The following is a 26022-nucleotide window of genomic DNA, read 5'->3' as shown; positions in this document are numbered from 1 at the left end:
TCGCCAGGGAAGGAGAAGCCTCTAGAGACCCGGCGGTTGGCTCGGCACAACACATCTCAATCCCAATCTCAGCCTTAGATTACAGATTAGACGGTTCATATGGCTCAAAGACAGACACATCATCACTATCAACTCATATTTTTATAGGAGTAGAGATCCCTTGTAGGGCTCGCGTAAAGATCAGTATCTAGACCTAAAAGCGTGTGAAATGATGTGCTTCTCAAAAAGTAAAAAAAAGAAAAAAAACTGGCTATGCTTCTGCAAAGCACAGTCTGTCCTACCCAAAAAGGGAAAGGCAAGATGTGCTTTTCGAAAAAGAGAAAAGCACAACCGATGCTTTCATGAGTAGTATAATTTTGCTTTCCGAAAATGGAAAAAACATAGTCTATGCTTTCGTAAGAAGCACAGTCTGTGCTCCCCCCCCCCCTCCCAGAAAAGGTGAAAAGCACAACTCTGCTTCTGGGTTCTGGGTTTTTTCCTTAGGTTTTCATTTGTTTTTTCAGGTTTTTAATATTTATTTATTTTTTGTTCAAAAAAGTCATGGAAACACTCCTAGGTTGCCACAAGTGATACACATGCACTTGTCACAATGAATAAACGTGGGAGTAACGTTCGCGAGGGATGCCCCCTAACTATGGATTTTTGCTATATATCACTCGTAGCGCCCCGACAGCGAAAGCCGTCGTCCCTCGGGTTCGGCCCACCTATCCTCCAGCCCATCATCGTACGGGCCAATCATTCGTTCCAAAAAAATTAAGTGGTAAATACATGCGAGCGCTATGTCTCGCATTAAGCGAGACGGTAGCAACTCTCGCTGAAGCATTTTCTCCCCTTGTGTCGTATTGGGTCAGCCCATTCATGCGCGCATAATCGTAAAAAGAGCAGAGGTAAGGTGAGATGAAGGGATCGGTCCCTTGTCTCCAGGGAGATCGCACGCTGCGCTAGGCACTTGTTCAACATTTGATTAAAAATATTCAAACACTTGTTCAACATTTTTTCAAATGCTCGATTAACATTTTATATATATGATCAAATGTTTTCATCATTTATTTAATACATGGTGAACATTTTTTCTATACACATTTAACATTTCCCATATGCTTGACTAACATTTTTCAAATACTTGTTCAACATTTTTTTAAATGCTTGATTAACATCTTTATACACATGATCAACAAAATTCATCATTTTTTTAAAATAAGTGATCAACATATTTTATATACACGTTCAACATTGTTCGAACACTTATTCAACATTTTTTTAATACTTGTCCAACATTGTTTAATACCTATTCAACGTTCCAAATATACTTGTTCACCATTTTTCAAATATTTTTTCAATATTTTTCAAATGTTTTTTGTAGAGTGTTTTTCGTGTTATATATATATATATATATATATATATATATAATATTTTAACATATAAACAAAAGTAAAAAATAAAGCAAAAAAAGAGCATTCCGCCTGCCGCGCGCGTGGGCCGGTCCATTTTGGTCGACTCGTTGAAGGGCGAGATGGACGCCAGTAAATAGGCGCACTGCCAAGGAAAAAAGATACTACATACACCGAGGGTCACAAAACTTACGCCGGATGGTCAGTTTGGTTCATAAACCTAGTAGAGAATTACATATCTCCGTTGGATTGTCTATGTATAGACTATACACACAGCTGAGAGCATACATTGCGTACAAATGAATAATGAATCAATCAATCAAGAAGCATGGTGCATAACGGATCCCGCCGCCTGACCGAGGAAGTGCAGGACTGCGAAAGCGGAGACCGGCACGCCGGCGAGCAGCATGGCGACTACGGCCGCAGCGACGCCAGGCCTGGTGCCCATGGCCAGCAGCTGCAGCGCTCCGGCGAGCACGGACACGTCGGAGACGTAGGCCGGGTAGTAGCGCTTCTCCCAGTCCGCCCACCCCGGCGGCGCCTCGTAGTTTGTCTCCGCCATCCGCGCCTCCCGGATCCTCCGCCGGAGCACCGCCATGCCCTCGTCCACCAGCGCGCCCCCGTAGTGGTGGTCCTGCCCGAAAGCGGCGCAGCGCCTCGTGCTCGGTCGCAGCGCCAGCAGACCGTGGCACGGCACCGACTGCGGCCTCCTCGGTGGCAGCACCGGACAGCGGCGCGGCGGCGACCCGTAAAGCTGGCGCCCAGGCCCGGAGGATGCCGGCCGCACCGTCGCCGGTAAGGAGAGGGCGGACGACATCGATGGAATCGAATCGGCTGAAGAATGAGCCGAACGTGTGATCTGTCAGACACGAAGATGAGACAGCAAGAAAGCGATGGAGGGAGGAGCAGGAATGAAGCAATGGAGGGAAGTGAATGCTGAATAATGGCGAGAGATGCAGCTCGATCGAGTGGGTGTCGTTGCGTCTTATAGGTAGTGGTAGAGAGAGCTCACGCGGTTTCATGGACGGTCATCCTTGGCGGGTTTTGGCCGGTGATTTGGAATCTCGTTGTTTAATTGTGGTTTGGATCCAGCTGACGATGGATGGAGCGGTAATCACCTAGCTAGCTCGTTAAGCAACAACACGACAACCACGAAGGACCATGGATTCCAACTAACACCTGCCTGCCTACCGCCTCTCAGTTTCATCGATTAAATGATCAATCATCGATGAGTTGAATCGTACTCCTACCAGAGCGCCAGGTAATTAAAAAGAGTATATATGTACGTACATATATACTGTTTTCATATGAGTTGAACTGGTAGTGCCTCGGTAGCCTGGGCGGCGGGTTATTTATTTTAAGGAAAAAAAGTCCAAGCAACATGTTCTCTGGATGGGTATATGTACTTAGTACTAAATTAATTTGTATGATCAACCACCCTTCAAAAAAGAAATTGTATGATCAAAGACTATGGTTTTTCCACAACGAATTTCTGACTTTATTTATAGAGAGTGAGATTGATTCATTTTCTCTTTATTGCCTTCTATTGGAAGGAACGCAGCTGACCAGGCATGCTGAATACACCAACTTTTTTGCATTGAACTGAATTATAAATAGTCAGCGAAGGAAACATGCGCAGATGATCATAATCATCGCATATGTCACCAACGTATAGTGCCGGTCCATCCCAGCACCTTGGGTCGAACTACTCTATCATTTTCCCGTCGTAGTGTATTAGTCTCTTCGTATTTTATGCCAAATTTTAAACATAAATCTAACTAACAAAATGTTAATACATGTCACCAAAAAATATATTGTTGGATTCGTTTTTTAACATAGTTTTCTACAATAATAATTTTGCTATGCATACCTTATATTCTATTAATTAAAATCATGGTTAAAATATGACCCTAAATATGGTTGAGACTAACAAACCGGGATGGATGTACAATAGTACCTCGAATTCAATTAGATCATAGTTCCACCCGCAAAAAAAAAAAATTAGATCATAGTTCATCCAAGTATCCTACTAGTACAGTAGTACCTCGAATTTAATTAAATCATAATTCAACCAAGTATCCTACTAGAAAAGGCTAATTAGTTCATTCATCCATGTGCATTGGTCTCTCTATAACAAAATATTGCAAGAAGTTTTGTTGCCCTATGCAAAATCAAAAACATCTTACATTTTGATACAGAGGGAGAGAGTATAATGCTTCTAGCTACCATAGGATAACACATCAGAGACGTCTATATACACCAACCTGTCTTTGAAGGTAATCCACGGTTTTCCAGTGATCAATGTTGCAGAGGGGAATACCTAATGTGTTCTCTGTTGGAAGGAACATGCTATGCATTCTGGATCGACTACTTGAATTCTTTTTTTCAGCCGAATAAGATATTAATAAACACGTGCATATTAATTAATCGTCGCATACATCACGAGAACATGTGCTGGCCGCGGGTTTATCATTTTTCTTTCTCTGATTATCTGTCACCGTCTCAACGCCTAGCTACCTCGAGGCTCTTTTCTAGGTTATTTAATTGATCCATCCACGAATTAGTCCTAGGCCCAGAAAGAGCTCCAGGAAAGTCTACGGGCAAGCAGAGACGTCCATATCGACCAGCTGCTATCAATCGAATCATCCATTTGCAACTCTCATATCCACTTGAACACCTCTGACGATGATCGATCACATGGTGTGAGTAAGTGCGACGCGTTGTGTGAGTAATTCACGCGCCATTTAGCCAGACGGTGTCCACCCAATGTTACCTATAGAGAAAAATTCACTACAGGCCCTATTACTTGCGCTGGCGTTAGCTTTAGTCCCTATGATTACAAATACCTAAAATACAGTCATCAAAGTTGCCCTAGAGGGTCATCTACGGTTCATTATATGGTTTGCTATACGTATTGGCTGACCTGGCCCGAGTCAACAGCCGCCAACTGTGCGCTGACTGCCACATGTGCTAGGTTGGCTTGAATACGCGCTCGTAAGGTTTTTTTTTTTTTTGCAAAGTTGCGTGCGTCACTCATCAACATCACCGTCAAGATCGACCCCACCGCCGAGAGCAGACCAGCGACCTGCAAGGACAGGATGTCGTTGGCGTACACTACTTACAATTACAAGGAGCAGTCGCTGTGCAAGACGTACTAGACGGCGGCGGTGTGCACGAGACGGCGGCAGGGAGCACCCGTGGTAAGAAGCGGCAGCAGCAGCAACGGACGGCGGGCTCCAGGCTCCTCCGGCTGCTGCTTTCCAAGCTCCTCCACGGCAAGGCGGCCAACCAGAAGCCCGCCGCCCTGCAGTGCTCCGAGTCCTTCAAGAGGGTCGCGCCGTCGCTGTTGCCTTGCTCCAAGCATCTCGACGCCGTAAAGCTTAGGACCCACGCAGATGTCGTCGGCGACCAGAAGGAGACGGAGTATTCCGACTCCGAATACGACGACGAGAAGCAGCAGAGCCGTTTTGAAGCACTCCTGTCCACGGCCAGAGCAGGTTCTCCTGCGTGCAAGGCTCGCCCAAGAACGCAATGGCCATCGTCCGGGAGCTCCTGCTCCTCATGGAGATGGAGACAGCGTACACGCCTGCGCTGCGCACCCAGTTGTTCGCAAGTCTGAGGACCTCATCAATGACGCCAACGATCTTGCCGGCCACGACGGCGACGACGACTACTACTATCGCACGAGCCCTAAGAACATCCACGAGGAAGACGGGACCACGGCCGCCGGAAGCCCCTCCACGAGCGCCGCCTACTGGGCGACGCACCGAGCTGAGCTGGCCAGGGTGTCCGAGCTAGTCTCCTCAGAGGTGCCGAGGTCGAGACTGGACGCCGCTAGCGTGCAGGCGGAGCGACGGGACATCAGCGCCGACATAGAGACCGCCTTGCTCGATGCTTTGGTGCTGGAGTTCGTCATGGATCTCGGTGGCTGCTAATCGATGGCGCCCAATCCGCCATTGTAGCGTGTAGGTGCAGGACAAAGAACAGAGCGGTGACCTCTGCCTTGCTCTGTTTTTGTTGAGTAGTTGCTCATAGGTCGGGACCTAGTGCTCAGTGCCAAGTGGAGGCCTGTATCGCCCTCCCAAACGTCGGTTCCCTGCCCCATGCTACCACCTCGCTCGATGTCATGCGCCATGACCACCTTCCTGCCCCACGCCGCCGGCAGCGAGCACGAACGCTGCTACCTCCACATGTCGTTCCGCCGCCACACACAGCTTCGGCGAGCCCCACTCCTCCGCTCTTCCCAGCTCCCCACTCACCTCCGTCGCCTCCCCACAGTAGCGCTGCACGGTTTGGCTGTCGGAGGCGGTGACCCGAGCACTGCGTTGTAGCAAGGCAGAAGGAGGAAGAAAATCTTGATGTGGCATTGTCCAATGGCTTCTTGATGACACGCGGTTTCATAGGAGGTGACGTCGGCCTCGGGGCGCGTCGGACGGCGATCAGTTTGGCCGGGAGGCCGACGGACAGAGGTGACGAAGACGGCAAGGGCGTCGGCGTTATAGGTCGTCTTGCTCTAATTAAAACATCAGAGGAAGAAACGGGGACCCTGGCAAAACTCTTTGACATGGTGGTGCACCATGGGATGATCTCCGGCCACGCTACGCAGGGCGACGTCCATGGCACGAGCTTGGCCACTGGACAGAAGGGGGGAAAGAGCATGTCAGTGGTCAACGCTGCCACTTTAAAATGCGGCGACACGTGTGTACTTGCCGGCGAGGGATCGGCCTCGCGCTGGAGAAGCGGAGGCTGGTGCGGCCCTGGTGGCTTTGGCGGTCATGGCCGAGGCGAGCGGGCGCCTCGAGCGGAGCTCGGCCAGGAGGAGGAGAGGGTGGAGGGGAAAAGGAGGACGGTGCAGGTGGCGAGGCTCACCCGACCGGCGGCGGGAACCGCCGGGCGCGTCGTGAGGATCGCGTGCGAGCGTCTTTCGCGGGGACCGCTCGGGCTGCTGGGGCTGTGCGTTATGAGGACGAGACAGGGGTGGATCGGTCGGACCAGGGGGTGCGCTCGGTCCGACCAAGGGGGCAGATCTTTTAATAACTGGCAACTTTGCAAAAAGACCCTTGCGTGCGCGCGTATTCAAGCCAACTTAGCACATGTGGCAGTCAGTGCACAGTTGGCGTCTGTTGACTCGGGCCAGGTCAGCGAATACGTATAGCAAACCATATAATGCCAGGCACAGAAAATCAACCAGATTGTGTCAAGATTCGTGCATATAGTACTGGACGATGATGGATGCGTGTGGTCGAGATGATCAACGCCCACACGTGTGGGCGTTAACATTTCCGAATAACTTTGATAACTGTATTTCGGGTATTTATAATCACAAGGACTAAAGCTAACGCCAACGCAAGTTACATGCCCTGTAGTGAATTTTTCTTATATATACCACAAGTATGTGGTATATGTATAGACGGTTTAAGGGGAAAACTTCCATTCACGGGATTCCTGAAACACGGGAGAAATGACACTTAATAGAGATGGGAATAGAAATTTTGATTTGCAGAGGAGATCCTCTGTAAATCCTATAACAAGGGAAGTGGCCTCAACTTCAATCACAAGTTCAACCTCAAGTTGAAGAAAGCCCAGCACACATGGAACATTGAAGTTGATGTCCATGACGTTGCTTCAAAAGCTGACTTCCACCAGAATATTCGCCACACACACCGTGGTGGCAGGAGAGATCACATACGCCATAGTGTTGTGCCGAGGCAACACGAACAGTTCCAGCTCACAGCACATGCGTCAATGAAGCTCTCCAAGAGGCATAGTTGTCTGTGGGCACATAAGTAAGTGATCATCATTGACATGGTGTGCAATCTTAAACTTTATGTCAAGGTAATTAATCGGGCATCTCATGTGCATAAGATATTAGCGGAATAGGATGGTAATGTTATCGTGCGGTGCACTTATTACTTGTTCAACAAACATGCCCTCAATATGTCCGAGAGTTCGCCACTGCAGTTGAGGAGATTGAGGATCATACCAACTGTCTACACGGCCTATGGTCTGGCGCACTGCATACCAGGGTTGACACATGCAAATTGTACCTATTGTCAGGGGCGGAGCCAGGCTAACACTGCTCCCCGGGCCTGCTTCGTCGCTACAGTGTTAAACAGTGTCCAAACAGTGCAAAATCACTACAGTTAACAAAGAAACAAAACTTCACGCCCTAGGCCCAGGCCCCCCCGGCCTGGGTCCTGTCTCCGCCACTGCCTATTGTCTCGAGGACTTGAGTTCTATCAGCAGTTTCACTAGATGACCAAGTGTGATGCTTGCAACGCCGTGATGCTGCTACAACTTGCACTTGCACAAGTTTTTTTCCAGTGAGTCAATGTAGCAACTGCCCACATTCACGGCCAACACACTCAAAGGTAAGCGCCCCCAATAGAGTTTCCGAAAAAAAATCTATAATACTAAATGCGTGCATGTTTTGATGTTGGCCTCTCCTTGTTGTTGCTCAACCATGGCCTCAAAAATACATTTGCTAAGATTTTAATTATGATCAGTAAAATGTAGATGTGATTTTTTTTACAAACACGTGCATCTAATAACATGAAATGCTCCTCCTCTAGGATCCGCTGCTCTGGCAGCCTCACACACCACGAACCAAGAAATAAGTAAATATAATGGAAGAGGTACGTAGCAGTGAGAAATCCATTGTCCGCCAGTGCTTCTAGATTGGTGCGGGTGGACCCGATGCAATTTCATTTCCACCTCTGTTTCTAGAATACAAAATCTATACAAACAGGAATGCGAGATGGATCCCCGCGAGAGAGAAATATCCACCCATCCACGGTGTTGTCCCTCTCCCACATCCAGCTCTCTTTCGTGGAGAGACACACTAGATCCGCATGGACGATTACTCCGGCGCAGACCACGGCGCCGAGCACTATCATTGACTCCTCCCCGGGATCTCTAGAACTCTCCGGTGAAGGAAAATTGACATGCACCGCCACCCCCAATCATATCCAGATAGTACGGAATTGTTCAAAAATTATAAGCCCTTTTCATCAATTTTCTATCTGTCATGTAAAATATACATAACCATTGTGGTTTGGGACATTTGTGGATTACGGTTTGTGGAATTTATTAAATGGTATGTGAAATTTATATTCGTGAAGATGATTTTGATTAAACTCATTTTGGTGATGTGTGCGACATATATGCACAATATATGTGAAACTCATTTGAGTGGTGTGTTGTTTGTGAAATTTGTGACTTGTGAATGCGTGATTCGGTGGAATCTGTGAAATTGATGAAAAATAACATAAAGTGATGCTTATGACATGTGGAATATGTGATTACAATTTGTGAAACTGAATGTGGTGGAATTTGTTTTGCAGTGTGTGAAAATGTTATGTCAATCTATGGAATTGGTTATTACAATTGGTGAAATTGGTATTTCAATCTATGAAATAGCTTAAATAACCTATTGCAATTTGTGAAGTTGGTATTTCAATCTATGAAATAGTTGAAATTACCAGTTTTGAAATCGGTTTTATTTTGGAATCTGTGAAATAATTTGAATTTGTGATCGTTCAAGCCGGACCTAACTTGGACATCCGGCTAAATTACCGCCAACCCTCCTCATGCCGGCTCATAGCGCATTAGGTTTCCCATGAGTTGCACGTACAAGCAGAGTGACGCGCGTCTGGTTCGTCTTCTAAATTTTAATAGGTTATTGATCTTCAACCCCAAAATGATACAAGGCAATCTTTTTTTTTTGAAGGGTACACAAGGCAATCTTATGATGTAATGTAACTGGTGTCGTTATCACATTCCACAAAGCATTTGACTTCGGGTCCACTCTCTCGGTGGTGTTGTAAACTTCAGGCTTCAGTTTTAGAACCGGGCAATCGCGTCCTTTCTAAAAAAAATGTTGGGTCGTTGAAGCCAGCAATTTGACAAGTTGTCTCATTGACTTTTTTTGCATAGTAATATGTGTCTCATTCATGTCAAAAAGGTCAAAGTACAAATCACGTAAGGACCGGCATGACAAAATTGAAAAGATAGCAAAACATCTCTGAGCTTGACACCAATTTCTGTCATTTACCTTCGGCACCACCGTAGCAGCCACCGAAGAAAAAATTGACGGATCACCTTCGCTCGTTGAAACCAGTGAAATAAGAAAAGAAAATACATATTACTCTACGTTTATACTGCAGCTAAAACCAAAAGAATTACATATCTCCATTGCACTGTGTATCTAATTATCTACGGACACAGATAGCACACGCTGCCGGCGAATGAATGATAGTCAATCAAGAAACAAGGTGCAAAACGGATCCCGCCGCCTGCCCAAGGAGGTGCAACGCGAAGACGGCGGACACCGGCACGCCGGCGAGCACCAGCGCGGCAACAGCAGCCGCGACGCCGGGCCTGGTATCCATGGCCAGCAACTGCAGAGCGCCGGCGAGCGTGGACACATCAGAGACGTACGCCCGGTAGTAGCGCTTCTCCCAGGCCGCCCACCCCGGCGGCGCCTCGTAGTTGGTCTCGGCCATCCGCGCCTCCCGGATCCTCCGCCGGAGCACCGCCATGCCCTCGTCCACCAGCGCGCCCCCGTAGTGGTCCCGCCGGAAGGCACCGCAGCACACCGTCGCCACCGCCCGCGGCCTCCTCGGTCGGAGCAGCGGACCGTGGCAGGGCGGCGACCCGTGCAGCTGGCGCCCAAGTCCCGGGGCTGCTGGCCGCATCGTCGACTGCAATGAGACGGCGGACGACATCGATTTCACCGAATCTGCTAACGAATAAGCCGAGCGTGTGATCTCCTGAGTCAAGAAGATATGGTAATAGATAGCAGTGCACAACAAGGAAGCGGTGGAAGGAGGGGCAGGAAGCGATGGAAGATGCAGCTTGAGTGGGTGTGCTTCTTATTCTTATAGGCACTGACACCTGGGGTTCACGCGGTTGCATGGACGGCGGCTTCTTGCCGGTGATCTGACGTTGTTTATGTGGGTTGGATTCCAACTAACACCTGCTTGCGTGCCTGTTGGTCTCATCGATTAATTGATCAATCATCGCTGGGTTCAATGGTACGTAGCACAGTGCCAGTTGTGATTAATTAAACAACGGAATAGCTATGGTGAACGTTCGCCGCCACAGCCGTCGGACGGTGGCAGTTTTTTACAACTAAAACTCCCGCGATTTAAACAAACTGCCATGGCAGTTTTGCAATTTGCCATCTCCCACTGCAGAAACTGCCAGCCACGCCGTTCGCAAATGCCATCATGGTTGACGAAATTGTATATTTTGAGATGAGTTGAACCAGTAATGCATGCCTGGCCTGGGCGGCCGGTTTATTTATTATTAGAGAAAAAAGTGCAAGCAACAGGTTCTCTGGATGTTGGTATAGTATACAACATACTTCTCAATTTTTTATATGAAGCTCTGATCGACCATGTCTTTTTTGGATCGACGATGGTTCTTCATATTTGTTTTGTTATATATGTTGTTTTCTGTTGGAAGGAACGCCGCTGATCGACCCTTGAACATACACCAACTATTCAATGTTGATATCTAAATATTCTTCTTTTGGCCGACGAACAAAGAAAATAAACATGTGCGCATTGGTCATACGTCACAAACGTTTAGCGCCGGTCGAGCGCAGCACTTTGTTTTATCATATTAATATTTTCTCCGCTCTTTATCATTGGACAAGGTATAATCACTCAAAATCATTACAGTTGAGGTTAGGATAACAGATTGGTGCCGCTTTTGAGATAACTCACAGCGAACCACTATTTCTTAGGCTAATCAAAGCAATGATGACCGTCTGAGCTTGTGAAAACAGCGAATCCGCCAGGTATGGCCCACCTGTTGGGCTGATGTGACAAAGACCAAGCACAAATACTTTAACCAGCTGAGATGGCAAATAAGAGGTGTGTAATGACTGAATGTTTATCTTCTTCCAATTGGGCATTTTCTCAAGCAGCTTCCGGACGCGTGGCGGCAAGCCCGTGGGCGTTGCACGTGATCCTGCCGTCTAGCATGGGTTTTTTTTCTTTTGAGAAATCTCGCTGTCTTTATTGATACATGACAATATTCATAGGTACACGGCTTAGGTCATGAGGGGTGCCCAGCCAAACATGTCTACCTACATCTAGATTACAAGCAAACTTAGCGAGATTATGAGCTTCGAAATTAAAATTCCTCCGCTCAAACACAAAAGAGCAAGAAGTAAAACTATCCTTGCGGTTCGTTATTTCATGTATAACAGCCGCATTGGGGTCAGCTGTCCCTTCATTGATGTCCTGCACCACACCTTGGCAATCCGATGCCACCCTGATATTCTGCCCATGGAGATCTTCAGCCAACGCTAAAGCCTCCCGACACGCGTATGTCTTCAAGATCATCAGGTCGCGTACGCCCCCATAGACCACCGCCGACGCGCCAAGATAGTTGCCGTTTGAGTCACGGCAGACTGCGGCAGCAACTCCCACTCGCCTGTTTTTTGATAGTGCCCCATCCACGTTTATCTTATTTGAGCCACGCGGAGGTGGAATCCAGCGCCGTTGTTGCTCCCTTGCCACCTGAACTTGTACCCTAGGTTCACAAGCGATAGCTTGATGTAGCTCTTGAAGATAAGAGTCTACAAAGGAAACAGTCTGGTGTGGGTTTTGAAAAAGAGATTCATAAATCGCCTTGCGCCTTGCGTACCACACGACCCATAATGTGACACTCATCCTCGAGAAGCTCGCATGGTCTAGTGCCTCATAAAGCTCAAAAAGCCAATTCTTTGCACTTGGCTCCGTACTCGCCGTCATCTTGGACACAATGTTGTCATCTGTTAATGCCTAAACACATCTCGATATCGTGCAAGACAGGAGCGCATGTCTCCAAGAATCTTGGCAGCCACATAGAGGGCAGGTACTTTGAGTTGCCATATTTCGTCTCTAAAGAACGTTCGTAGTTGGTATGGAAAGACGTGCTAGACCCCACAGAAAAATTCTCACCTTTGATGGCACTTTCAGTTTCCATAGATTGCTCCATGCATCCTCTTCTTTGGAGTTAGACGATGCACCTCCTCTTCCTTCTAACCAAGCTTCTCTCTGTAACTTTGTTGTGACAAGTAATTTGTACGCCGAGCTTACCGTGAACTTACCCTTCCTGTCAGGATTCCAAGCCCAGAAGTCCTCGGTGTTGCGGGTGCACATCGGTATCTTCAAAATAGCCTCAGCATCAAACGGCGGAAAAACTGACCGTATTAGGGGTTCATTCCATGCCGCCGTAGCTGGGTGCAATAGGTCAGATACTCTCTTCGGCGGTGTCTGAACCAGCGACGTGATCGGCCTCGGTGTTGTTTCTTTGGGTATCCAATTGTCCTCCCAAATATTAGTGGATCGTCCGTTCCCAATCCTTCTGATAACTCCTTGCTGCAACACATCCCGGCCCTCAAGGATAGCCCGCCAGATCTGTGATGGCCGAGACCCTAGCTCCGCCTCAAGGATTGTAGAGCTTGGGAAATACGATGCCTTCAAAATGTTTGCACTTAAAGTTTCTGGATTCTGAAGGATTCTCCACGCTTGCCTAGCAAGTAGTGCTAGATTGAATAGTTCAAGATCTCTGAAGCCTAAACCTCCCAAGAATTTTGGCCTGGTCATTACATCCCATGATACCCATGCTGGTTTGCGCTCGCCTTGTTTGCAGCCCCACCAAAACTTCCTGATGATAGTTTTTATATGATCACAAAGGCCTCTTGGCAATTTGAAACAAGACATTGAAAATACCGGAATAGCTTGTGCTACAGATTTTATAAGCACCTCCTTTCCTCCTGCCGACAAGCACTTGCTCATCCAACCCTTCACCTTATTCCAAACCCGATCACTCAAATATTTGAAAGTCCCCTTTTTGGAGTGCCCCACATCAGATGGCATACCCAGATATTTGTCATTAAGTGATCCATTGGGAATTTGCAAAAAACCCTTCACGGCATTTCGAACTATTTCTGAACATCCTCTACTGAAGAAGATCGATGACTTGTCCCTGTTAATTCTCTGTCCTGATGCCAAACAATATTTATCCAATAGATTTGAAACCGACTCCGCTCCGCTGATACTTGCCCTGAAAAACAGCAGGCTGTCATCCGTGAATAAAAGGTGGTTCACCGGTGGAGTCGATGGTTCCACCTTAATGCCGCTGAGCTGGGATGAGTCGTTCTGAGATTTTAATAGGCACGAAAGGCCCTCTGCTGCCAACAAGAAAAGATACGGTGAAATCGGATCTCCCTGTCGAATACCACGGGTAGGCTTAAACACCTCTGACTTAACCCCATTAAACATCACTGAAAAAGATACTGAACTTATCATGCTCATGATAATCGTTACCCACTGTGGAGCAAAACCCAGTTTCCCCATAATAGCACGCAGGTAAGTCCACTCCACCCTGTCATAAGCTTTCATCATATCTAGTCTTAACGCGCAATAGCTATTAGCTTTGGATCTGTTCCTCTTCATAAAGTGAAGGCATTCATAGGCTGAAATTATGTTATCCGTGATTAGCCTTCCAAGCACAAACGTTGATTGCTAGTCAAGCATGAGTACGATGGTGGTGGCACGGGAGAGCCTAGCGGCGGTGTTGTTGGGCTTGAGGTGGGCTTCTGGTCCTTATAGCCCTCGCAGGAGCAAGCGAACTTGCAGGAGTCGAACACCATGCGAAACTCTGGGATGGGCGTGGTGGCTGGGTTTGGTGCAGAAGCAGGCATAGTCGACGAGGTACACGGGGCGCGGCCACATCATCAAGTATAGAGTGGCCACGTCGGCCAAGAGAAATGCGACCAGGAAGACATGCACGAGCCAGAGGGCATGTAGCCTGGCGAGAAGCTCCAAGGGCCTGACGGGCACGTCTCCGTAGCCTTGCCGACGCTATTTGACGAGGAGGGCCTGATGACCCATAAGTATAGAGGATCAATCATCGTCCTTTCGGTAAGTAAGAGTATCAAACCCAACGAGGAACAAAAAGAATTGATAGGCGGTTTTCAGCAAGGATTTCACTTCAAATGTTGTAAGATGGTTTTGATAGATAGTTTGATAGCAAGATAATTTATAACAAGGTAACAAGTAACAAGGTAGCAAGATACAGAAAGTGGCCCAATCCTTAATTGTGCTAAGGACAAGCTAGTGATATTTCTTATAGTGATTAAAACGCTCTTAAGGACACACGGGAATATCACCAAGTTACATTCACCATGATTCATTGACTTACATTCATTGCATTGATAAGTGTTATGTGGGTGGACCGGAGCTAAGATATTGTCCTAACTTGAACATATACCTACTTATAAGTATACTCTCTATGCAAGCATCCACAGCTACAAGAGGTAATTAAGATAAATCTAACGATAACATTAAAGAGTTGGATCCAAAACAGCCCCTTGCGGAATAATTCACAAATCAGGGTTTAGGTTTCTATCACTCCCGCAAACCATGATCCACAAACTAATTTCACAATGCACTCCCCAAGGACCAAAGATGGCGAATGTCATGTAGTCGACATTTACATGACACCACTAGAGGAAGAACAACACAGCATAATATCAAAACATTGAACGATCATCAACTTCACATGAGTAACAAGACTTCTCTCGTGTCCTCAAGAACTAATGGAACTACTCACACCTCATCATATTGATCATGATCAGTGGTTACAAATATATGATTACCAATCTGAAAATAATAGTCTTCCACCAATTGAACTAACAAGCATCAACTACAAGATGTAATCAACACTACTAGCACCCCCAGGTACCAATCTAAGGTTTGATACAAAGATTGATCACAAGAGATGAACTAGGATTTGGAGATGAGATGGTGCTGATGAAGATGTTGATGGAGATGATGATCCTCATGATGAATGGAGTGTTGGTGGTGAAGTTACCCCGGCAGAATCGCCATTAGTACTAGTGGCGTGAAATAGCTGAAATAACCTATTACAATTGGTGAAGTTGGTATTTCAATCTATGAAATAGTTGAAATTACCAGTTTTGAAATCGTTTTTATTTTGGAATCTGTGAAATAATTTGATTTTGTGATCGTTCAAGCCGGACCTAACTTGGACATCCGGCTAAATTACCGCCAGCCCTCCTCATGCCGGCTCATAGCGCATTAGGTTTCCCATGAGTTGCACGTACAAGCAGAGTGACGCGGGTCTGGTTCGTCTTCTAAATTCTAATAGGTTATTGATCTTCAACCCCAAAATGACACAAGGCAATCTTATGATGTAATGTAACTGGTGTCGTTATCACATTCCACAAAGCATTTGACTTCGGGTCCACTCTCTCGGTGGTGTTGTAAACTTCAGGCTTCAGTTCTAGAGCCGGGCAATCACGTCCTTTCTAAAAAAAATGTTAGGTCGTTGAAGCCAGCAATTTGACAAGTTGTCTCGTTGACTTTTTTTTGCATAGTAATATGTGTCTTATTCATATCAAAAAGGTCAAAGTACAAATCACGTAATGACCGACATGACAAAACTGAAAAGATAGCAAAACATCTCTAAGCTTGACACCAATTTCTGTCATTTACCTCCGGCACCACCATAGCAGCCACCGAAGAAAAGATTGATGGATCACCTTCGCTCGTTGAAACCAGTGAAATAAGAAAAGAAAAATACATATTACTCTGCGTTTATACTGCAGCTAAAACCAAAAGAATTACATATCTCCATTGCACTATGTATCTAATTATCTACAGACACAGATAGCACACGCTGCCGGCGAATGAATGATAGTCAATCAAGAAACAAGGTGCAAAACGGATCCCGCCGCCTGCCCAAGGAGGTGCAGCACGAAGACGGCGGACACCGGCACGCCGGCGAGCAACAGCGCGGCAACAGCAGCCGCGACGCCGGGCCTGGTATCCATGGCCAGCAACTGCAGAGCGCCGGCGAGCGTGGACACATCAGAGACGTACGCCTGGTAGTAGCGCTTCTCCCAGGCCGCCCACCCCGACGGCGCCTCGTAGTTGGTCTCGGCCATCCGCGCCTCCCGGATCCTCCGCCGGAGCACCGCCATGCCCTCGTCCACCAGCGCGCCCCTGTAGTGGTCCCGCCGGAAGGCACCGCAGCACACCGCCGCCACCGCCCGCGGCCTCCTCGGTCGGAGCAGCGGACCGTGGCAGGGCGGCGACCCGTGCAGCTGGCGCCCAAGTCCCGGGGCTGCTGGCCGCATCGTCGACTGCAATAAGACGGCGGACGACATCGATTTCACCGAATCTGCTAACGAATAATCCAAGCGTGTGATCTCTTGATGCAAAATGGACGTATTAGGGCTCTGGTGTTGTCTTGTGCTTGAATCAAGCCCAATTAAGGGGAGGCATTGGAGGACGATAGGATGAGGTTTGCCGGGTGTCTAGCTGACCATCGTCGTCGACGTTGATGCGGTCGTAGTTGGTGATAACCCACAAGTGTAGGGAATCAGTTGTATCCCTTCCGATAAATAAGTGTCAAACCCAATAAGGAGGCAAAGGTAGAATTAATACTCCCTCAAGTTCTATCGACCATCGATACAACTCTACGCACACTTAATGTTTTCTTTACCTAAAACAAGAAATAAAACTACTCTATAGGTGTAATAGAATAGGTTTGCAAGATAATAAAGAACATGAAAATAAAAGTAAAGTGTTGTTTTAATAAAGAACAATAAAGTAAATATAGTGAGTGTGGAAAAGTGGTGGTTCATACGTCTCCGTTGTATCTACTTTTCCAAGCACTTTTGCCCTTATTTTGGACTGTAACTTGTATGATTTGAATGGAACTAATCCGGACTGACGCTGTTTTCAGCAGAATTACCATGGTGTTGTTTTATGTGCAGAAAACAAATATTCTCGGAATGACCTGAAACTCCACGGAACATCTTAGAAAAAACAATAAAAAATCCTCGCCAAAGATGAAGACCAGGGGGCCCACACCCTTCTCACGAGGGTGGGGGGCGCCCCCCCCCCTAGGGCGCCCCCCCTACCTCGTGGGCCCCCTGTTGCGTCTCCGACTCCAACTCCACCTCCATATATTGAGTTTCGATGAGAGAAAATTCAGAGAGAAGAAATCATCGCGTTTTACGATACGGAGCCGCCGCCAAGCCCTAAAACCTCTCGGGAGGGCTGATCTGGAGTCCGTTCGGGGCTCCGGAGAGGGGGATTCGTCGCCGTCGTCATCATCAACCATCTTCCATCACCAATTTCATGATGCTCACCGCCGTGCGTGAGTAATTCCATCGTAGGCTTGCTGGACGGTGATGGGTTGGATGAGATTTATCATGTGATCGAGTTAGTTTTGTTAGGGTTTGATCCCTAGTATCCATTATGTTCTGAGATTGATGTTGCTATGACTTTGCTATGCTTAATGCTTGTCACTAGGGCCCGAGTGCCATGATTTCAGATCTGAACCTATTATGTTTTCATGAATATATGTGAGTTCTTGATCCTATCTTGCAAGTCTATAGTCACCTACTATGTGTTATGATCCGGCAACCCCGAAGTGACAATAATCGGGACCACTCCCGGTGATGACCCTAGTTTGAGGAGTTCATGTATTCACTATGTGCTAATGCTTTGTTCCGGTTCTCTGTTAAGAGGAGGCCTTAATATCCCTTAGTTTCCAATAGGACCCCGCTACCACGGGAGGGTAGGACAAAAGATGTCATGCAAGTTCTTTTCCATAAGCACGTATGACTATTTACGGAATACATGTCTATATTACATTGATGAATTGGAGCTAGTTCTGTGTCACCCTATGTTATGACTGTTACATGATGAACCGCATCCGGCATAATTATCCATCACTGATCCGGTGCCTACGAGTTTTCCATATACTGGTTCTCGCTTATTTACTTTCCCGCTGCTACTATTACAATCACTACAAAATACCAAAAACATTACTTTTGCTGTCTTTACTTTTGTTGCCGCTACCACCACTATCATATTACTTTGCTACTAAACACTTTACTGCAGATACTAAGTTTCCAGGTGTGGTTGAATTGACAACTCAGCTGCTAATACTTGAGAATATTCTTTGGCTCCCCTTGTGTCGAATCAATAAACTTGGGTTGAATACTCTACCCTCGAAAGCTGTTGTGATCCCCTATACTTGTGGGTTATCAAGACAAATTTCTGGCGCCGTTGCCGGGGAGCATAGCTCTATTCTTTGAGTCACTTGGGATTTATATCTGCTGGACACTATGAAGAACTTGAGAGATCCAAAACCAAGATCTATCCCTCAACTACGAGGGGAGGTAAGGAACTGACATCTAGCTCTGCACTTGATTCACTTTCTGTTATGAGTAAGTTTGCGACACCTACATCTGCTTCTGCTATTCGTTCTGATGTGTCGCATGTTATTGATGATGCCACTTCTGCTATGCATGATACTTATGATGAAACTGCTTCTATGCCTGATACTACTATGCCCCTTAGTGAATTTCTTGATGAACAAATTGCTAGGGCTAGAGAAAAAGAAATTATTGAATCTGAATACGATGATGATAGTGATGATGAAAATATGCCTGTTATTCATGAGGGCTATCTTTTTGATACGGAATCTTTTGCCGCTATTTTTGCTTGCAAAGATAGATATGAGCTTAAGAGATTATTAATTAAATGGAACAAAGAATCACTTAGAGATAAAATGAGACCTGACCCTGCTTTTGCTACTTCACCTATTTGTGTCCCTGATAAGGATTATGAATTCTTTGTTGATCCTGATATAATTACTTTAGTTGAATCTGGTCCGTTTTATGGCTATGAATCTGAAACTGTTGTGGCACGTCTTACTAAGTTAAATGATATAGCTGCCCTATTCACTAATGATGAGAGATCGCGTTACTTTTATATACTCAAAATATTTCCGTTCTCATTAAAGGGCGATGCTAAGATATGGTTTAATTCTCTTGATCCTGGTTGTGTGCGTAGTCCCCAGGATATGATCTATTACTTCTCTGCTAAATATTTCTCTGCTCATAAGAAACAAGCTGCTTTGAGGGAAATATACAACTTCGTGCAAATTAAAGATGAGAGTCTCTCACAAGCTTGGGGGAGGCTTCTCAAGTTACTTAATGCTTTGCCTGATCATCCTCTTAAGAAACCTGAAATACTTGATATCTTTTATAATGGACTAACCGATGCTTCCAGAGATTACCTGGATAGTTGTGCTGGTTCTCTTTTCAGGGAAAGAACATCGGATGAAGCTTAAATTCTATTGAATAATATGTTGACAAATGAAAATAATTGGGCACCTCCTGAGCCATCTCCTGCTCCAATTACTGAGCCTATTCCTAAACCAACTCCGAAGAAGAGAGGTGTTTTATTTCTCAGTCCCGAGGATATGCAAGAGGCAAAGAAATCTATTAAAGAAAAAGGTATTAAAGCTGAAGACGTTAAGAATTTACCTCATATTGAAGAAATACATGGTCTTAATATACTGCATGTTGAAGAAACTTATGATCTCAATTCTTTATTTACTGAAGAACCTCCTGATCCCGATATCCCGACACAGGTAGTAAAGGTAAATTCTCTCTATAGATATGATAAAGCTGAAGTCCCTCCTACTAAAATTGCTAGTCAATGCTTGGATGAGTTTGATAACTTTATGTATAAGCAAGATGACTTCAATGCTTATTTTGGTAGACAATTAAAAGAAAATGCTTATATGATTAGACGCTTGGGTGATTATATGGCTAATATTAAAGGTGAACTTAAACTTGTTAGCAAACATGCTTCTATGGTTACCACTCAAGTAGAACAAGTACTTAAGGCTCAAAAAGAAGTACTTGATGAAATGAATAGTAAGAAAAATGATTATGCTATTAGAGTGGCTACTAGAACTGGTAAAATGACTCAGGAACCTTTGTATCCTGAAGGCCACCGTAAGAGAATCGAGCAGGATTCTCAAAGAAATAATATTGATGTTCCTAGTTCTTCTAAAAAGAAGAAGAAGAAAAATGATAGAACTGTGCAAACTTGTAGTGAACCTATTGCTGAACCACCTGATAATCCAAATGATATTTCTATGTCTGATGCTGAAACACAATCTGGTAATGAACATGAACCTAGTAAAAATATTAATGATGATGTTCATGATGATGCTCAACCTAGTAATGATAATGATGTAGAAATTGAACCTGTTGTTGATCTTGATAACCCACAATCAAAGAATCAACGTTATGATAAAAGAGACTTTGTTGTTAGGAAACATGGTAAAGAAAGGGAACCTTGGGTTCAGAAACCCATGCCTTTTCCTCCGAAACCATCCAAGAAAAAGGATGATGAGGATTTTGAGCGCTTTGCTGAAATGATTAGGCCTATTTTTTTGCGTATGAGATTAACCGATGTGCTCAAAACAAATCCTTATGCTAAATATATGAAGGATATCATTACTAATAAAAGAAAAATACCGGAAGCTGAAATTTCCACCATGCTTGCTAATTACACTTTTAAGGGTGGAATACCAAAGAAACTTGGAGACCCCGGAGTACCTACTATACCTTGCTCCACTAAAAGAAATTATATTAAAACTGCTTTATGTGATCTTGGAGCCGGTGTTAGTGTTATGCCTCTCTCTTTATATCGTAGACTTGACTTGAACAAGCTGACACCTACTGAAATATCTTTGCAAATGGCTGATAAATCAACTGCTATACCTGTCGGTATCTGTGAGGATGTGCCTGTTGTGGTTGCAAATGTTACTATTTTAACGGACTTTGTTATTCTTGATATTCCCGAGGATGATAGTATGTCTATTATTCTTGGAAGACCTTTTCTTAATACTGCAGGGGCTGTTATTGATTGCAACAAAGGCAATGTCACTTTTCATGTTAATGGTAATGAGCATACGGTACACTTTCCGAGGAAACAACCTCAAGTTCATAGTATCAACTCTATTGGAAAAATTCCATCGATTATATTTGGAGGTTTTGAATTTCCTCTTCCTACTGTCAAGAAGAAATATGATATTCTTATTATTGGGGATGTGCATATCCCCGTTGAGGTAACTTAGTGTTATTCGAAATTTCTCCAGTTTCATGATTATCGGAATGAGTTTGTTAACAAGACTTGATCAACCTTGTTAGTGGATTCTTTTTGATGAGCATGAGATGGATGAAACTAGAAGCACAACCTTCTGTACCCCACTTTTACTTTCTGTTATTTATATTAAATAAAGTAAAATAGTATTTTCTGTCTGTTTCCCGACTTATCTGTGCAATATAAAAATATCCCGAAAATAAAAGTCCTCAGAATGCCATGCCAATTTAATATGATTTTTTCGGGAATATTTGAGGATTTACTGTGCAAAAATTACGGCGGGAGGAGCTGCCACCTGGCCACGAGGGTGGTGGGCGCCCCCCCCTATAGGGCGCGCCCCCTGCCTCGTGGGCCCATGGTGGCCCTCCTCCACTTATCCCAGCACCCATCTTCTTCCTCTATCTCACACAAACCCTAAAAACCAACTCAAGCACAAGTTCCAGCCACTTTTGCTGCGATTTTCGATCTCCTTGCTCAAAGAACCTCTCGCGAAACTGCTTGGGGAGATTGTTCCTTGGTATGTGACTCCTCCATTGGTCCAATTAGTTTTTGTTCTAGTGCTTTATTCTTTGCAAATTTGTGCTGCATAGGTGACCATGTTCTTGAGCTTGCATGTCAAATTTATATGGTTCCAAGTAGTTCTAATGCTTGATATAGGCTCTAGGCACTTGTAGGAGTAGTTACTATCAATATTATTGAAGTTGGTTCACTTTTATTTTGAAGTTACTAAAAATTTCAGAATTTTCAGAAAATGATGAGGAGATTATTGAGGGGCTCATCGAGCCAAAGCTCGAAGGAGAAGACACCGAAGCCTAAGTATAATTTGCCACGCACCGCGGAGATTCGGGCGTGTGAATGGCCTTCTGATGATTTCTTGAGAGCAGCCGGTATCTATGAAGATTTTCATGAATTGGCTCACAATGCAGGCCTCACGGCTTTCCTCCATGACCAATGCGATCAGTATCTCTTACTCACAAATACCTTTGTGCAAAACTTTCATTTTCATTCTAGGAACTCACCACCTACGGTGGAGTTTCATTTATATGATGAGCATAAGGAGATGTCACTTTATGATTTCTGTCGGATTTGTTTAGTCCCTTTTGAGGGCAAGACAGAAGAACCACATCATGATGATGTGGCTGGGTTTATTGATAATATCACTATAGGAGAAACCAGGAAGGTTTCCGACGCACGAATCACTAGCATACATTTCCCTGTTTTGCGTTACTTTGCATTATTTGCTAGTCGATGTTTAATTGGATGCGGAAATTCTAGAAACCTTAGTATCCCTGATTTAATTATTCTGCTCCAAGGTTTATACAGTGATAACACTTTTAGTTTGGGCGGTATTATTGCTAGACGGTTAAATATGAACCGTACTAAGGGCCCCATCTTTGGAGGCATCTATGCCACACACCTAGCCGCACATTTTAACATACCTATTAGGCATGCTGAGAAGGAAGAAAAGGTGCTGCCCCGTGTTTATCTAGATCATAAAAGTACGGTGGCACATGATTTTATTATTAAAAATAGGGCAGGGGAGCTTAAATATCAATTATTCTTTAATAAACATCATCCTGAGACTATTATCTTGCCCGCTCCTTCTTTGTTTGATTTGACTGCAGGCACGTACCTTGTTCCGTTGACGGCTATTCACGCCTACCGGAACCCTGCACCAGTCGAGGAGACAGAACAGGAACCACAAGATGAGCCTCCACGACAATCTGTTTATTCTTGGGATCCAGAGATGACTGTCAGCCAGTGGCAGTCAGAGTCTTCTTCTTCATTACAGTACGACCCCAACAACTATTATTATGGATATCCGCCAGGCCAGCCGTGGCCATAGACCAACTTAGGCCAAAAGCCTAAGCTTGGGGGAGTACGTATTTCTCACCGACATTACATTTATGCTCACACACACTCATTTCTAAATGTCGGTGCTCATACTTTTTCACTGTAATATCCATGCTAGTTTATTTTCCTTTTCCTGCTTTCTTCTTGTGTGTTTGTTAAACCTTAAGAAAAAACCAAAAAAATTAGTAGTAGTTTATTTTTCTGTTGTAGTAGTAATAATTAAAAAGAAAAACCAAAAATATTTCTCGTTCTTCTTTTGCTTGTTGGGAGCTTTCCCGTGTAAATAGTTTTATTTCTTTTCTTTTCTTTGGGGGTCAGTAGGAGAAGACCATAATTAAATTGTTGAAGTGGCTCTTATATGCATTATTGTTGATTTAACCCAGAGCCCATATTGCCTTGTCTTCTCCTGTTTATTGAATGCTTGCAGATTCCAGCTTAGTCAAATGCATGTGCACTCTTATTATCATTCACACCGTTCAGTCGTGCAAGTGAAAGGCAATTATGATGATATATGATGGACTGACTGAGATGAGAAAAGCTGGTATGAACTCGACCTCTTTTGTTTTTGTAAATATGATGAGTTCGTCGTTCTTGATTCAGCTTATTATGAATAAACATGTTTGCAATAACAATTAGAGATCAGAGTTGATTGTGCCATGCTTGATTAGCTATGAGCTATAATGATTTACCTTGTGTGCCAACATGCTATTGAGATGATTATGATGTGGTATGATGGGGTGGTATCCTCTTTTGAATGATTTAAATGACTTGACTTGACACATGTTCACGCATGTAGTTGAAACAAATCACATAGCCTTCATGATATTTATGTTCATGGTGGATTATATCCTACTCATGCTTGCATCCAATGTTTATTAATTTTAATGCATGTACATGGCTGTTGTCGCTCTCTAGTTGGTCGCTTCCCAGTCTTTTGGTAGCCTTCACTTGTACTAAGCGGGAATACTGCTTGTGCATCCAATCCCTTAAACCCCAAAGTTATTCCAGATGAGTCCACCATACCTTCCTATATGCGGTATCTACCTGCCGTTCCAAGTAAATTTGTATGTGCCAAACTCTAAACCTTCAAATAAACATTCTGTTTTGTATGCTCGAATAGCTCATGTATCAACAAAGGCTGTCCTTATCTTCCGTGTTAGGCGGGTTATTCTCAAGAGGAGTGGACTCCGCTCCTCACTCACGAGAAAATGGCTGGTCACCGGGATGCCCAGTCCCATGATTTATGCAAACTAAATCAAAATTAATTGCAAACAAAACTCCCCCTGGGACCTGATATATGTTGGAGGCACTCGTTGTTTCGAGCAAGCCATGGATTGATGTTTGTTGGAGGAGGGAGAGTATAAACTTTACCATTTTGTTTGGGAACCGCCTATAATGTGTTTAGCATGGAAGATATCGCCATCTCTTAGTTGTTACGTTGACAATGAAAGTATACCGCTCAAAATACAATTTATCTCTATTTCAAAACCGAGCTCTGGCACCTCTACAAATCCCTGCTTCCCTCTGCGAAGGGCCTATCCATTTACTTTTATGTTGAGTCATCACCCTCTTATTAAAAAGCACTAGTTGGAGAGCACAACCGTCATTTGCATTCATCATTGTTAATTTATATTGGGTATTATTATGATTGGATCTCTTTTACCATGAATTACAATGTCTAGTCAGTCCTTGATTTTTAAAGGTGCTCTGCATTTATGTTTTGTGGTCTCAGAAAGGGCTAGCGAGATACCATCTTGTTATATCATATTATGATTGTTTTGAGAAAGTGTTGTCATCCGAGATTTATTATTATGACTTGCTAGTTGATTATGCTATTGATATGAGTAATGATGAGACCTGAGAATTATTGCAAATGTGGTTAGTTATGATCTATGCTGAAAACTTGAATGCTGGCTTGACATAGTTACAACAACAAGAGCAAACAGAGTTTGTAAAAGTTTTTCTTTCTTTCTTTTAGTTTGTCAACTGAATTGCTTGAGGACAAGCAAGGGTTTAAGCTTGGGGGAGTTGATACGTCTCCGTCGTATCTACTTTTCCAAACACTTTTGCCCTTGTTTTGGACTCTAACTTGTATGATTTGAATGGAACTAACCCGGACTGACGCTGTTTTCAGCAGAATTACCATGGTGTTGTTTTATGTGCAGAAAACAAATATTCTCGGAATGACCTGAAACTCCACGGAACATCTTAGACAAAAAATAAAAAATCCTCGCCAAAGATGAAGACCAGGGGGCCCACACCCTTCTCACGAGGGTGGGGGGCGCCCCCCTAGGGCGCGCCCCCTACCTCGTGGGCCCCTTGTTGCGTCTCCGACTCCAACTCCACCTCCATATATTGAGTTTCGATGAGAAAAAAATCAGAGAGAAGAAATCATCATGTTTTACGATACGTAGCCGCCGCCAAGCCCTAAAACCTCTCGGGAGGGCTGATCTAGAGTCCGTTCGGGGCTCCGGAGAGGGGGATTCATCGCCGTCGTCATCATCAACCATCCTCCATCACCAATTTCATGATGCTCACCGCCGTGCATGAGTAATTCCATCGTAGGCTTGCTGGACGGTGATGGGTTGGATGAGATTTATCATGTAATCGAGTTAGTTTTGTTACGGTTTGATCCCTAGTATCCATTATGTTCTGAGATTGATGTTGCTATGACTTTGCTATGCTTAATGCTTGTCACTAGGGCCCGGGTGCCATGATTTTAGATCTGAACCTATTATGTTTTCATGAATATATGTGAGTTCTTGATCCTA

The 26022-nt window shown here is 44.7% G+C and overlaps 3 protein-coding genes and 1 pseudogene across 3 annotated transcripts; 1 reads left to right on the top strand and 3 right to left on the bottom strand.

Annotated features, from left to right (window-relative positions):
* Positions 1-1580: 1580 nt before the first annotated feature.
* Positions 1581-2361, bottom strand: LOC125547600 (uncharacterized). Its single transcript, XM_048711420.2, has one exon. It carries the CDS (start codon positions 2206-2208, stop codon positions 1711-1713), a length of 498 nt encoding a protein of 165 aa, XP_048567377.2. The 5' UTR covers positions 2209-2361; the 3' UTR covers positions 1581-1710.
* LOC147977777 (uncharacterized) lies at positions 2311-5939 on the top strand (annotated as a pseudogene).
* A 3534-nt stretch (positions 5940-9473) lies between these two features.
* LOC125547599 (uncharacterized) lies at positions 9474-10356 on the bottom strand. Its single transcript, XM_048711419.2, has one exon. It carries the CDS (start codon positions 10115-10117, stop codon positions 9653-9655), a length of 465 nt encoding a protein of 154 aa, XP_048567376.2. The 5' UTR covers positions 10118-10356; the 3' UTR covers positions 9474-9652.
* A 5494-nt stretch (positions 10357-15850) lies between these two features.
* Positions 15851-16584, bottom strand: LOC125547598 (uncharacterized). Its single transcript, XM_048711418.2, has one exon. The coding sequence runs from the start codon at positions 16582-16584 to the stop codon at positions 16120-16122; it is 465 nt and encodes a 154-aa protein (XP_048567375.2). The 3' UTR covers positions 15851-16119.
* Between the last annotated feature and the right edge of the window lie 9438 nt (positions 16585-26022).

The sequence above is a fragment of the Triticum urartu genome, chromosome 3A, assembly GCF_056163025.1.
Source record: "Triticum urartu cultivar PI428250 chromosome 3A, HENAU_Tu73, whole genome shotgun sequence".
Classification (NCBI taxonomy): domain Eukaryota; kingdom Viridiplantae; phylum Streptophyta; class Magnoliopsida; order Poales; family Poaceae; genus Triticum; species Triticum urartu.
This window is presented reverse-complemented; position numbering and strand designations above follow the sequence as displayed.